Source organism: Chironomus tepperi, unplaced genomic scaffold, assembly GCF_022539635.2.
Source record: "Chironomus tepperi strain 1889 unplaced genomic scaffold, CSIRO-AGI_Ctep_v1 contig_67, whole genome shotgun sequence".
Classification (NCBI taxonomy): Eukaryota; Metazoa; Arthropoda; class Insecta; order Diptera; family Chironomidae; genus Chironomus; species Chironomus tepperi.
In genome coordinates, this window is record NW_027226189.1 from 781,868 (window position 1) to 795,202 (window position 13,335).

Genomic DNA, 13,335 nt, shown 5'->3' on the forward strand with positions numbered 1-13,335 from the left:
TCATTCATTCATTTGTAATCGCATGCACACGCTTTATACCTCAAGTGTAAGTTTTCTCTGTGAAATTCACGTACAATGATAAGGAGAAAGAAAATAATTACAACTACTTCACAAGCTCTTATCAGTGCCCTCATATTATTTTACCCTCCACCTATGTGTTGGACTGTGTAAGATATACACACATGTACTTAATTTCAAATGAAAAATTAGATAACAACATTAAAAATGAATGTTTGTTGTGTGTCTTTTATTAACTTTATTTAGTCTAGTTAGTTCGCAACAGCGGAAGAAGATTCGTAGATCTTCTAATTTTGTACAAATTTTTATAATATTTATTCGTGATGTATCCGTACTACGAAAACGAATGGGGGATTCTTCCCATTGAACACAATAGGAGGTTTGTTTATATGTCTTTAAATTATGGTGACTAAGTGTTTGGTTAATTAAAAAATGCGATTAAAGCAGCCTTAATCGAGATAATTTTTGTGAAAATCAGATCAGTGTCATAAATGAGTCAGTGGCAGAATGAGTGTGAAAATTTTCATTATATCAAAGTTTATTGCACCACTAAAGCAGAATAATGAATATTTTAATGATTGTGATTTGTCAGTGGTTAATGCCAACATGCTGGCAAATATTTGGACAAAATTCTTTCTTCATAATTTTGAAAATTTGTGCATTTTTAAATTTTGCTACTAAAAAAGTACTCAGTATAAAAACTTTTATTTTAAAATGCAAATAATTGGTTCAAGTAACTTTTTCAAGGATTTTAGATATTAAGTTAATCTGAAAATGTTGAAAAAGTAAATTTAATTAACGGCTTTTAATTTTTCAATTGATTTTCTGTGGGTGAAAAATTTTACCGAGATGACAGAGAACCACGTAAAAATATCCACAGAAAAAGTACCGATTTAAGTTGAACACATATTAACTTCTCGTTGCTACTGACGGAAACGCATCCACGTATTTTACACAATTTGCATACCTGTTAATAACTTATATTCACTTTAGTTTATTTAATTCTTTTTGAAAAGAAATTTTGATGAAATGAAAACGATGTTTACTAAGAAAACAACAAAATGCACTAAAAAATCTATCATTGAATAATTCTAGTACAAAGTCTTCGTTAAAAATTTCAAATTTTGAATGTCGGGTAAAATTTCATTCGTTAAGTTTTATATTTCATTCGTTAAATTATAAAATATCGTTAAACTATTTATCATTTAAATAATTTATTTAAACTCATGAACAACATTTAAACAGCCAGACAAAGTGATGTAATAGCAAGCATGCTGCTGTTAAAAAAGTGCTAGAGATTTTTTTAAAGAAACAAAATTTCCAAATATTTCAGAAATAAGTCACTACATAAGATTTTAAAAAAAGTGGAAAATCAAAGGAAAATCTAGTGATATAAAGAAGATAATTCCATCAATCGAGTAGTCAGAATCACTGGTCTGATATAGTGTATTTAAAAGACATACGTTTGCTTGAAATTTTGTGAAAATCTGATATAATCAATTTTTTTCGTTGCTTTTTGTATTATCATCATTTTTCTACTAAAAAAAGTGTACAATACATAAGTTTTCCTGTTATCAATCATCATTAGTCCGCAACAATAGACAGTGCTAATCAGTTTATACAGCTACAAGGAAATGTTGGCAGAAATCTTCATTTTAATAATATGAAATTTTCACAAATCCACTGAATTTCTTAAAGATTACAAAAATTTAATTAATTATTCATTCCGATAATATACAACTTAAAGAGAGTGTATGACTGCATAAAGCGACATAATTGCGAGATATTCTATACATTCCATAACCTGCATAGCTGGGTATTAAAAGAAGAAATTAACTCTTACTGGATCTTTTATACAGCAAGAGAAGAGAAAAAAAAATTTAGGCGAAAAAAGAGAAAGAAGAAGACGTGTGACACATTCATTATTATTCCTATTGTTGTTGTTAACTCAATTAATTGAGAATTTTATTTTCCTCGCTGTCGCCTTACTCCGTGACACCTCACATACGTTTCCCTTGTGCTTTATATCCTTCTTCTGTAAATTTATAGCCCAAAAATAAAAGGCTAATACAGAAGAAAGTTTCATTTTAATTCTTTTCACATACACACAATCTCGTGTTCAAGTAACATAGCAAAATAAAGAGTATGAATGCAGATAGTGGGTAATTAATCGTTTCCTAACTACTTTAACCGAGTTTGATTTAATGATTTTTAATTAACTTATAACACTTGAATCATTGCACTTGACTAGCTAGCTTATAAAGACTGACTAGATTTGCATAGAAAAAGAACATAAATGTAGGTGGAGAAAATTCGTGTTTCACTCAAATAAATTTGCTTGAGACCAACGAAGGACGATTTGAAATATTCGATGATCCTTGCTCTGAATTTCTATTATTTTGCATTACCATGATATTCTCCATATTATTCATTTTATTTCATTATTTGCTCGTCAACAATAAGCATCAATATAATCATGTTCCTCAAGCACATAAAAATTAGAAAGAAGCCGAAGTAAGGTGTTAAGTTACAGTGCAAATAAAAGCATGAACATTATTTAATCAAGTGTGATGATTCAAAACGGTCAAAATATTTAGTTTTTATTTCCTATGATTTGACTAATCGCATGACTAACTAAATTCTCTTTGCAGATTTAATCCTGGCCTTAATATGGCCACAATACGACAAGCGATCAATGAAACTATCGAAAGGGGTATAAGTAACAAATGCGTTTCCATTTTTTTATTCGCTTTACTTTTATTTTTATGAATTGCATGAACTGAATATAATCCTGAAAATTTCTAAGGATGCATATGTTTTTTTGTTTTCCAATTCTCAATTTTATACTAACATATTTCCTATTTTTTTCTACTTCTTCTTTTTCCTATTACTATGTTGTTGTTTTTAGTGCGAATGCCTACACCGACACGTCTCAGAGATCTTATTCGACAAATTCGTGCGGCAAAAACACAAGCTGAGGAGCGTGCTGTAGTTAATAGAGAATGTGCCTATATTCGTTCAACATTTCGTGAAGAGGACTCGGTGTGGAGATGCAGAAATATTGCAAAATTATTCTACATTCACATGCTCGGTTATCCAGCACATTTCGGACAATTGGAATGTTTAAAACTAATTGCAAGTCCCAAATTTACCGACAAACGTATTGGATATTTAGGTGCAATGTTGCTGTTGGACGAACGTCAGGATGTTCATTTGCTCATCACAAATTGCTTGAAAAAGTTTGTATCCAATGTTCTTTTTGATGTGTCTTGAAACCATACAAATGTTTTGTCAAAAATATGCTGTTGTATGGTTTTAACCTGTTAAATGTTCTGATTTGTCCTATAACTGTCAAAACCATACAACAGTTATTCTAAATTCACAAAACCATACGAATTCAAATGAACATTTATATGGTATTACGACACTTTCCATCATAAATAATCATCGCGTCAATCAGCCCAAAATAATTTCAATCAACTTCGACCTTTAGCAATAGAATAATTTCATATTCCTCTCATACGACTTATATATATCATCAATCAAAATCAGATATATAATTTAAAACATATTTTTCTTGACATTTCAGTGACCTAAATAGTCCAACTCAATTTGTTGTTGGCTTAGCACTATGTACACTCGGTGCAATTGCCTCGCCAGAGATGGCTCGAGATTTAGCTGGGGAGATAGAAAAATTGATGAAATCGCCAAATGCTTATATCCGGAAGAAAGCAGTGCTGTGCGCCTTTCGTATCATTCGTCGTGTGCCTGAGTTGATGGAAATATTCTTACCCGCAACACGATCACTGCTTAATGAGAAGAATCATGGTAAGAAGAAGAATAATAATTAAATGTTAATTTAATTAAAAGTCAAACTTTCTTAATCCTTTCCATTTTATCTTTTTTAGGAATTTTAATTACTGGTGTAACCCTTATAACAGAAATGTGTGAGAACAGTCCTGACACACTCAATCACTTCAAAAAGGTGAGAAAAAGCCTTTTTTTGTCAAGATTTTTCTTCTTATTTTTTAAATGCAAATTAGATTGGCTTGTTTGAATAATTAGATGACGAAAAAAAATAATGAGAAACTTTATAGAGGAACGAACAGAATTAGTCAAAAGTGTCATCGTAGATTGATGACTAGAACGCATTTTTTGCCTGAGTTAATCAATAACTTAATGCATGACCTCATAGAGTTTACTTTAAGACTAGCAACTGAATAATTAATACAATAATGCCTCAAGGATTACTGTGCACTTCATGTGCCCGAGATGTTTAATGAGATTACGATTTTTAAGACTTTAAAATTTCCCACAAGTTGGAAAGTCCAATATCATTAAAATTATCAGATTCAGTAACCTTTTGCTAAGCCAATAAACCCTCAAGTCAATATTTAGTTAGTAGGCAGAAATAAGGCTGATGAGAAATGATTTTGATTGACATGTTTAACCTTTTCATAGCCCATTTTCTAGAAAATTTGAAGATTTGTCTTATTTTGTCCGTCTGTCTGATGAGAAGTTGACCGAAATTATTCAAATTTATTTTGACGGTTATTTTTTAAATTTCTAAAAACCGTTATTTAGTTGTAAATGAGTTTTTATTAGCCACGAGTGACATGTCTACACTATTTTGGTTTGATTTAATGATGTGATTTTCTGCAAATGTCACCTAATGAGTTTCAAAAGGAACCTAGCTAATCTATAATCGGATTTAATTTATAATTTCTGAAAATTCATCAAAAAAATATCCAAAATTTATTTGTTCTTTCTCTTCGCTAATTCTATTGCCGTGTTCCTTCATTGTGGTTTTATTTTTCATTTCCGATAATCAATTGTTATTCCCCCTCTCTCTCGCTCACTCTCTCATTATTAAACTGAAAATGAATAATTTTGCAGGATGGAAATGAAAAAGAGGTATGACAAAGTTAATGTTTAATTAATAATATTTCCTACTTGGCTTTTTTGTTTCTTATGCATTTAACTGTTCATTCTGTATTCTATGCATACGACCAAAAAAAATATTATATATCTACTTATTTTTCAATCAGAATCCTGCTCTATCTCTCTTCTTATTTATTATAATCTGTTGCTTTCTTTCGCACAAGAATCTCTTCATTTAATGTCAACAGCATTTATTTTTCATCTTCATTAATGCATGATGGTATTTAAACAATACATAAAGTTGTACGTAATTTTTGATGTTCTTTTTTTATGTCATTTTATGACATGACAAAAAAAAGTATTTTGATGGATATGATATGATTATGTACGGTAGTTAAGTGGTTTTTCGATTATCACAATATCCATAAAAGCTTTACTGATGTTTTAAAATTACTTTACATTTCATTACAGATTGTACCGAACTTAGTGCGAATCTTAAAGAATTTAATTCTCGCTGGATATTCACCGGAGCATGATGTAAGCGGTGTTTCAGATCCATTTTTGCAAGTTAAAATTTTACGACTTTTGAGAATTCTTGGACGAAATGATTCGGAATCATCGGAAGCAATGAATGACATATTGGCACAAGTCGCAACAAATACAGAGACGAGTAAAAATGTTGGAAATACAATTCTTTATGAAACGGTTCTGACAATTATGGATATCAAATCAGAGGGCGGATTACGTGTACTTGCTGTTAATATTCTCGGAAGATTTTTGCTTAATAATGATAAGAATATCCGATATATTGCATTACATACATTATTGAAGACAGTCAATGTTGATATATCAGCTGTGCAGCGTCACAGAAGCACAATACTTGAGTGTTTAAAAGATCCAGATGTCACCATACGAAAACGTGCAATGGAATTATCATTTGCATTGGTGAATGCTCAAAATATAAGAGCAATGGCAAAAGAACTTTTAATATTTTTAGAAAAAGCTGATGCTGAATTTAAAGCTCAATGTAGTTCAAGTATGGTGCTTTCAGCCGAACGTTATGCGCCGACAATTCGTTGGCATTTAGATACATTATTGAGTATTTTAATAGCTGCTGGAAATTATGTACGTGATGATGTTACATCCTCAACAATACAAATGATTTCGAGTAGTCCGTCTAATGAGCAAGCTTATATTGCGGTGAAATTTTGGGAAGCAATTCATGAGACGCAGGACAATCAGCCGTTGACACAAGTTGGTGTTTGGTGTATTGGCGAAAGTGGAGATCAAATGCTGTATAATTCTGAATTAGAATGTGAGTACTTATAACGGTTAAAATTTGAATTTTACAAAATTGTGTCTTGGATATTTGAATTATAGAAATACGTTAAAAACTCAATTTTTCATAATTTAGTTTCAGGCGAGAAACCAGATGAAGCAGCCATAATTGAACTGTATAGCAAATTGTTATGGTCAAATCAGGTAAATACTGTGAGTAAACAGTACGCTCTAGTATCATTAGCAAAACTGAGTACACGTTTGAAATGCGGGCAAAAGTAAGTTAGCTTAATGTTTCTCACTGAACAACATGACTAATTAATTTGACTTTTCTTTCTAGTGAAATCAAAGAAATAATCGATACATTCGGATCACATTTAAATATCGATTTGCAACAGCGTGGTGTAGAATTTTCGCAGTTATTTGGTCAATATAATCATTTGAGGGAATCACTTTTAGAGAAAATGCCAGCAATGACGATCAATAAAATCAATGGAATTAATTCAAATGGCGATATAATGGAGGAAGAATTGCCAAGAATAACAGCCGAGAAAACGGTTAATAATAATAATGTAAAATCGAATACAGATACACTATTGGATTTATTAGGAAATGGTGATGATATAATTTCACCGCCAATACAAACGACAATGACCACAACAGCAGTTCCAGCTAGTAATCTATTAGATCTTCTTGGTGATATTGACATGAGTGCACCCGCAATGCCAATTATGAATAATAATAATAATAATAATATCATCACATCACCTGTAACAATGTCGATTTTAGATGATAATGAGAACACAAAAATATCCGAAAGCTTATTTAACATAAATGGCAGTGGTGGCGCGCCAACAGAAAATTATGGTGATTTGGGATTAGATTTCCTGTCTACACCAACAACACAAACTAGCGCAAAAATTACAACCGCTTTTGACAAAAATGATCTACTTATTACGTTTGCAACGACAAGGAAAAGTGATTATGTTGAAGTTATTATGACGACGACTAATAACTCGCTAGATACATTAGAACAGTATTTATTCCAGGTAATATTCAGTTCTAGTTCATTTTCGGGTCAATGCAACAATGTTATTCTATGTTAATTCAACCATTATTGCACCCGCATACAGTTTTTAAAAAACAATCCACGATAGTTTATTTAAATTATGCTTTTATCTATTCACAGGCTGCAGTTCCTAAAAGTTTTCAGCTTCAAATGATGTCACCAACGGGCTCCGTATTATTGCCAGGAGGAATTGTTTCACAAGAAATGCGCGTGAAAAGCAATTCGCCAAGTGTAAGTATTATATTTTTGGCATATTAAATTGATTTAATGGAAATTCCCGTTAATAATTGATTCGGTGAAATTTGTTATCGGTTACTTTTTAATGATTTGGTGACATTTAAAAGGGAAATTCTGTAAAGACGTACGTTGTTAATGATAATTGTGTTTATGGATGTTTCGATATTATTAATGGTCAATAATGGATATGATTCTATAGAAATTCAACGTTCTTCAATGAGTGACGAAGTTCGTTCAACTTCAAAACCATACAATTTCTTTCAATTTGATGTTGCTGTTGTATGGTTTCACAATATGTTAAAACATTTGTATGGTTTTCAAAATATCATACTCTGCTACATTTTTGGCATTACCTGTTAATAACAGCATATAACTCCAGACCATTAATACCACAATTGTTAAGCCTCATAAGTGAATAAGCCATAATCAAACTTTAAAGTAAATTTATTCATAAAACTTTTTAATACCCGAATGAAAATGTGCTGTTTGATAGAAAACTTTTTCATAAAATAACAGAGATACAAGCACTACTCACACAAAACATCCTTATCTAATATTTACACAGTACCCTTTTAGATGGAAAAATGAGCATTCTCTGTAAACAAATGTGGGTCTCATTTCTAAATGACATGCCTAATTTCTTCATTTATACTAATTTTTCATTGATATTTACATACCATTTCTTTTCATCCACAGGCCGTCCTTCGAATGAAATTGAGAATTTCATTTGTGTGTAATGGTAATCCTATTTTGGAGCAAGCTGAAGTAAGCAATTTCCCAGATGTTTAATGTCGGCTTATGACTACGGTATAGAGATTTAGATGAGATAATATAAATGATGATGTAATAATTCTGTGTTTAGATAATGGAAGCCTTCTTTATTTGTTGCTGCGCTTCACAAAAAAAAAAAGAGTAAAAAATAATGAGAAGATAAATTTATTATTTAATTATGTTTTTTCTTCCTCTATTCAGTTATTAATCTGTCCCTTATAATTAATTATGTACGTCTAATGATATAGAATGATGAAGGATATATAAATTAATTTTATTTTATTCAGCAAAGCGATATATTATCCATTTTTATTTGATTTACATTAAATAATCTATTTTTCTTTTGTATAAAAAGACATTTAACAAAGTTATCAAAATTTACTAACTATGTGCTGTGGATATTCATGTAATTTTGAAGGATATTGAATAATGTTTTGAATATTTCATTCGATCTTCTAAGACTACTTTGATAGAGTAAATTAATAATCCTAATGATGGATACACAAGGGTCCATTTGGAAGCTCCACTCCGTGTGGATTCTATTTGGACTACTTTGTGTCATTCGAGTCGTTTAGGAACAATCTAAACATATTGTGTATTTAGATCATTGCCACTGCATTTTATGGATGTTGTGGACCTTATGATTGATTCATACTACTTAAAAATAGGAATGAATACAAAAGCTGTAATATAGAATTTAACATGAAATAGGTATGAGTGCTTACTTAAATTGCTACTTGATTCAAAAAACATTTTTCAATATTCCTCAATTATTCATGAAATTCAGCACCTCTTGCAACAACCAACAACCTTATTATCATATTGTAATTAATAATTATATTTTAATGAAACTGAATGAAGATGAATATAAGAAGAAGAAAAACATCTATTGCTTTGATTTTTGTACTTAATTCCATCCTACTGTCGTCGTCACATCATTCTCATGTTATGGCGATTAAAACAAAATGTTTATTTCTTTACAATATAGATTGATTGATGAATAAAAATTATTTCAAGTTTTATTAAAAAAACAACTTATTGATACTAATTACTCTGTGAAAAATTAGAGATTAGTGAGTCATTAAATTAATGTGTTTTTTGTGCTTTGTTTTGTTCTCAGTTTTTTACAATTTTTTTTTCCAAAGGTTACTGCGTTGTGATGGTTTTTCATTTCCTAGGTTTTGAATTAATATTTGAGCAATGTTGATCAGGAAGGGTGACTAATAAGTCTACAGCAAGGTTTGTGGTTGCCTAGCATCTAAACCAAACACTTTCAGTCTATGGTAAAGTCAAAAGTCGACAAAAGTCAATTCAAAATCAAAGTTGTCTTTGAGATCTGGTTAATGGTGATGTCACCACCCAAATCGCACTTTGGAATACCATATCAAATACATTTGATTAGTCATCATCAGACTATCATTTCATATGATACCTCACAATTCCTTCAAAAATAATCGTACATTTTACGTTGCCCACACCTTTATTAAATAAATCATGACCTTGTGGCAATTAAACCCTCAACTAGTTACAGTGTGTTTTAAACTAAAAGCGACGTCAAAAGTCTCATGTAGATTTGTTTTCGTACCTCAAACATGAAATTGCTCATTATTTAATCAGTTCTGAAAACAGAATTTTTCATTTGATGTTTGCTTAGATTCGAGAAACAAACTTAAATAAAACATTTATCAAAAAAAGCTTTTATGGCATTTGCTTATCATCGTCATCTCACAGACAAAATAACATCAAATGTGCTTTATTTCACGTTGCTTGTTTCCATTTGATGGCTTGTTCCTAAGTTTTAAATCTTATGAAATCTTCTGGATCTCAGAAATCGTGAATTTAATGAAATTCTACCCATTCTAGATTGAATGAATCTTTGACATCAATATTACATCAGAATTACAATTTGTGTCAATTAATTCCAATCCAAAACCCTTAATATGGTTAAACTCTACAATATAACAATCTAAACAAGAATGCATTTCAATTGAGTAAACAGCGGTGACTTGTGTACTATTTTATTGTTATTTAAACATTATTCACATCTGTATGGTTCATAAATCGTCGACAAAGCCACAAAAGTTATGATTTCTATAAGATCAGACTGTAAAATGATTAAATAGACTGTTTATATTACTCTAATTGACATCCAAATTAGTGTCATTAATGAAAATTGATCAAAACAAATATAAAATGTCTTATGGATGGCAAGCAAAGAAGGCAGGCAGGCAGGAAGATATAAAGTAATATGAAAATTACAGTCAAAAAAGATTTTTATGAATTTACTTTTATATTGACATACAACAATAATAATAATAAAATATTATGGTTGTTTCATCACTCTCTATATTAATAGACTTAAAGTCTCTTTTAGATGAGCAGCAAGCAGATGAGAAGTTCATAAAAGATTATGATGATGATTATTTTAACAACATTCAACATCCAGATTGAAAAGTTTATCATTTGATTTGTTCTATTTACTTTTTGCGGGTAATTTGATCCATCTCCTTCCTTTTTCATGTTTATTCCTCGCGACTGCCTGCCATAATATTCTATTTTAAATTCGGAAGCACGAAAAAATGTTAAAAGCAGTCGGAAGACTTGAAAGAAATTTCCGAGAATTTATATTTCAGATCTAAATTGATGTTACAATGCCTTAATGCTCTAGAACGGAAAGTATGTAAGGTCTTTGTGAGCTGTTCATGCGAATTCACGGAGCCATAAAACTTTGCACCTTCCATTCACATATTTTAGCATTAATCTGATAAAATTTCAGTGAATTTCAGGAAGGAGATGGAGAAGAAGGAACATAAAGAAGCCGTCCGTCCCTTCCGTGCTGTAAAGTTTCTTTTGTATGTCCATTTTCATTTCTATTCACGCAAACAGTCACGACGGGATTCATTAATTTAGTTAAAGTTACGATAACAATCATCCCGAATTGCCTGTAAATTAATGCCATTGCCATTAAAACTAAGCAGATGGTTTTACTTTCGTGATATGTCCACAAACATACATTTTCATAAATTTATTTTAATTAAAATGAAAAGCACCGAGCACCACTTTTATTGCTTCTTGCCATTCCTTTCCATTTTCTGACTCTCATGTTCATTAGTCAGTCACATTCCATTCCTCCATCTCGTGCATGACGATGGATGGGACGATAACGACGCTGATGATGATGGGAACAAAAGAAGCTTTAATTAAGATCCACGCAAAAGAAACCAGACGGAGGAGTCGAAAATGAAGGCAATAAAAAATACTGAGGCACAAAATCAAGCATGACTCGACCATCAAATGGATTTCGATTGTAAATTATGGAAATTTTATTTCTTCTTCAGCTTTTCCATTCGAATTTTTGTGCTGTAAGAAGATTAAATCTTCAGATACAAAAGAAGGCTCGCTGTGCCTGCTTTGATGGATTTTTGGAATAACAGAAGAGATTGTTTATTTAATTTATTGAAATATTTGATGATTGAAAATCTTATGGATGAATAAGAGTATGGTAAATTAACACAAAACCCGTAATTCCTCCTTTTGAATATGTTTGTGACTTAATTATTGAGGCGTTTTGATGAAAATGATATTTTAATTAACGAAATTTTGTGAATTTTGATGAGGCTTTGTAAATAATTCATTAGTTTGTTAATGATAATGTTGATACTCAGCTTGAAACTGTTGGTTATTGCTGGTTTTCTACGATAGCTGAATATGGAGTTAGAAATAAGAAATTCTGAAAATTTGTTTACTTTTTCAGAACCCTACAACAGCTAACTCAACTAAAATTTGGATGGTTTTCAAATAATTTGAAAAATCGGTTAAAATTTCAACATTTTAGCAAATTCTTACAATCATGATCAGTCTGGTATGCTATCTATACAGTATCTCCAATAATTCATCAATTCCTATGCATCCAACCTTTTAAATGTTAATGATCTGAATAATTTCAAACATTTTTATGACTTAATTATATTCTCAAGCTGATCTTAAGCATTGACATTTTGAAAACACGAGTTACGCCTTAAATAAGCTTTTGCCGGTTATTTTAAATTAAATTTTATTGCCGACGATATGAAAGATTTTTCCGTTAAAATCACGTCCACTTTCAGGTAATTTGTTTCAATTTTTATGTACCTAATTAAAATTTTTTATGTCAGGTCCTTTGTCCTCTCTTTTATCTTCACATAAAGTTTTGTGGGCGTTAAGGGATCTTTTTTGTTCTTAATTGTCACATAATAAAACACAGTCGTGCATGTTTTATAGACACAAAAGGACAAACAAATTTGCAAATTTCATCAATAACTGTAAAATTTTCTCCTTCTCCATTTTTCTATTTATTTATTTTGTTAATTTATGTTATTCTTATACTCGATTGAGTCACAAAGGAAGCCGAAATTGTTTTATGGATGCTCGTTCTTATTTTGGGGGCATCAGCAATTCTTTTGTGTCTATTACCTCTACAGAACATTCTATGCATCGGGAAATCCATTAAAAGATGCAATTAGGAACAATGTTTTGCATAGCTACCAGGTAGAAAGTAAAATGGAAGTTTGAGATTAAAAGTGAAAATGCCGATTGATGAACAACAAACAAAGCATCGGCAAAAGTAACGAAGTTTTCGATTGTTGGTCAATAAATTAATTAAAAAATATTAAATTAAAATGTAGACCTGAATGTGAGTTTGATAGAATTAACAGGTAAGTTCCAACAATTCTAACAGCTTTTAATGTTTAGAATTTATTTTTGTTTATGTTTTATCTTCCTGATTTGCCGAATTTTGTTTATTTTGTTCCTTTGTCTTGAATATTAATTGAATTTCTAAAGGCAGGCCAATTTGAATATCACAAACAGTACAATATGTTTGCTACGACACTGCTGGGTCGCCATATTGACAGCTGGACGGAAAATTGTCTTGACGGCTGGTTTTGACCCAATTTTACAACGAAAAATGCTTTTGCCAGTTTTGCTATGCTTGTAATAATTTGACAACTTTAATGAATATCTTGAAATATTGTTGCTATTTGACTAACTTTGTTGATGACTTTTCACTGATTTGTGACTGGTTTTGACACCGAAAAACTTAG

General features: G+C 30.8%; 1 protein-coding gene across 5 annotated transcripts; it reads left to right on the plus strand.

The window, feature by feature from the left end:
- Window positions 1–256: 256 nt before the first annotated feature.
- On the plus strand, window positions 257–9,288 carry AP-1gamma (adaptor protein complex 1, gamma subunit). 5 transcript variants are annotated; one of them, XM_070653118.1, is made up of 10 exons: window positions 257–397; window positions 2,670–2,737; window positions 2,927–3,257; window positions 3,608–3,846; window positions 3,927–4,003; window positions 5,371–6,214; window positions 6,314–6,455; window positions 6,518–7,226; window positions 7,367–7,477; window positions 8,180–9,288. In XM_070653118.1, the coding sequence occupies exons 1-10, from the start codon at window positions 342–344 to the stop codon at window positions 8,270–8,272; spliced, it is 2,670 nt and encodes an 889-aa protein (XP_070509219.1). In that variant the 5' UTR covers window positions 257–341; the 3' UTR covers window positions 8,273–9,288. The 5 variants fall into 5 exon arrangements, with proteins under 5 accessions (XP_070509219.1, XP_070509220.1, XP_070509224.1 ...); XM_070653119.1 differs by having other exon boundaries at window positions 2,670–2,731; XM_070653121.1 differs by lacking the exon at window positions 257–397 and adding an exon at window positions 1,321–2,180.
- The last annotated feature ends 4,047 nt before the right edge of the window (window positions 9,289–13,335 follow it).

Coding starts and splice junctions, on each gene's coding strand:
- AP-1gamma (XM_070653118.1), top strand. CDS start 342: ATGTATCCGTACTACGAAAACGAATGGGGGATTCTTCCCATTGAACAC. Junction 6,215..6,313: donor GTATAATTCTGAATTAGAAT/GTGAGTACTTAT, acceptor TTCATAATTTAG/TTTCAGGCGAGAAACCAGAT. Junction 7,478..8,179: donor TGAAAAGCAATTCGCCAAGT/GTAAGTATTATA, acceptor TTTCATCCACAG/GCCGTCCTTCGAATGAAATT.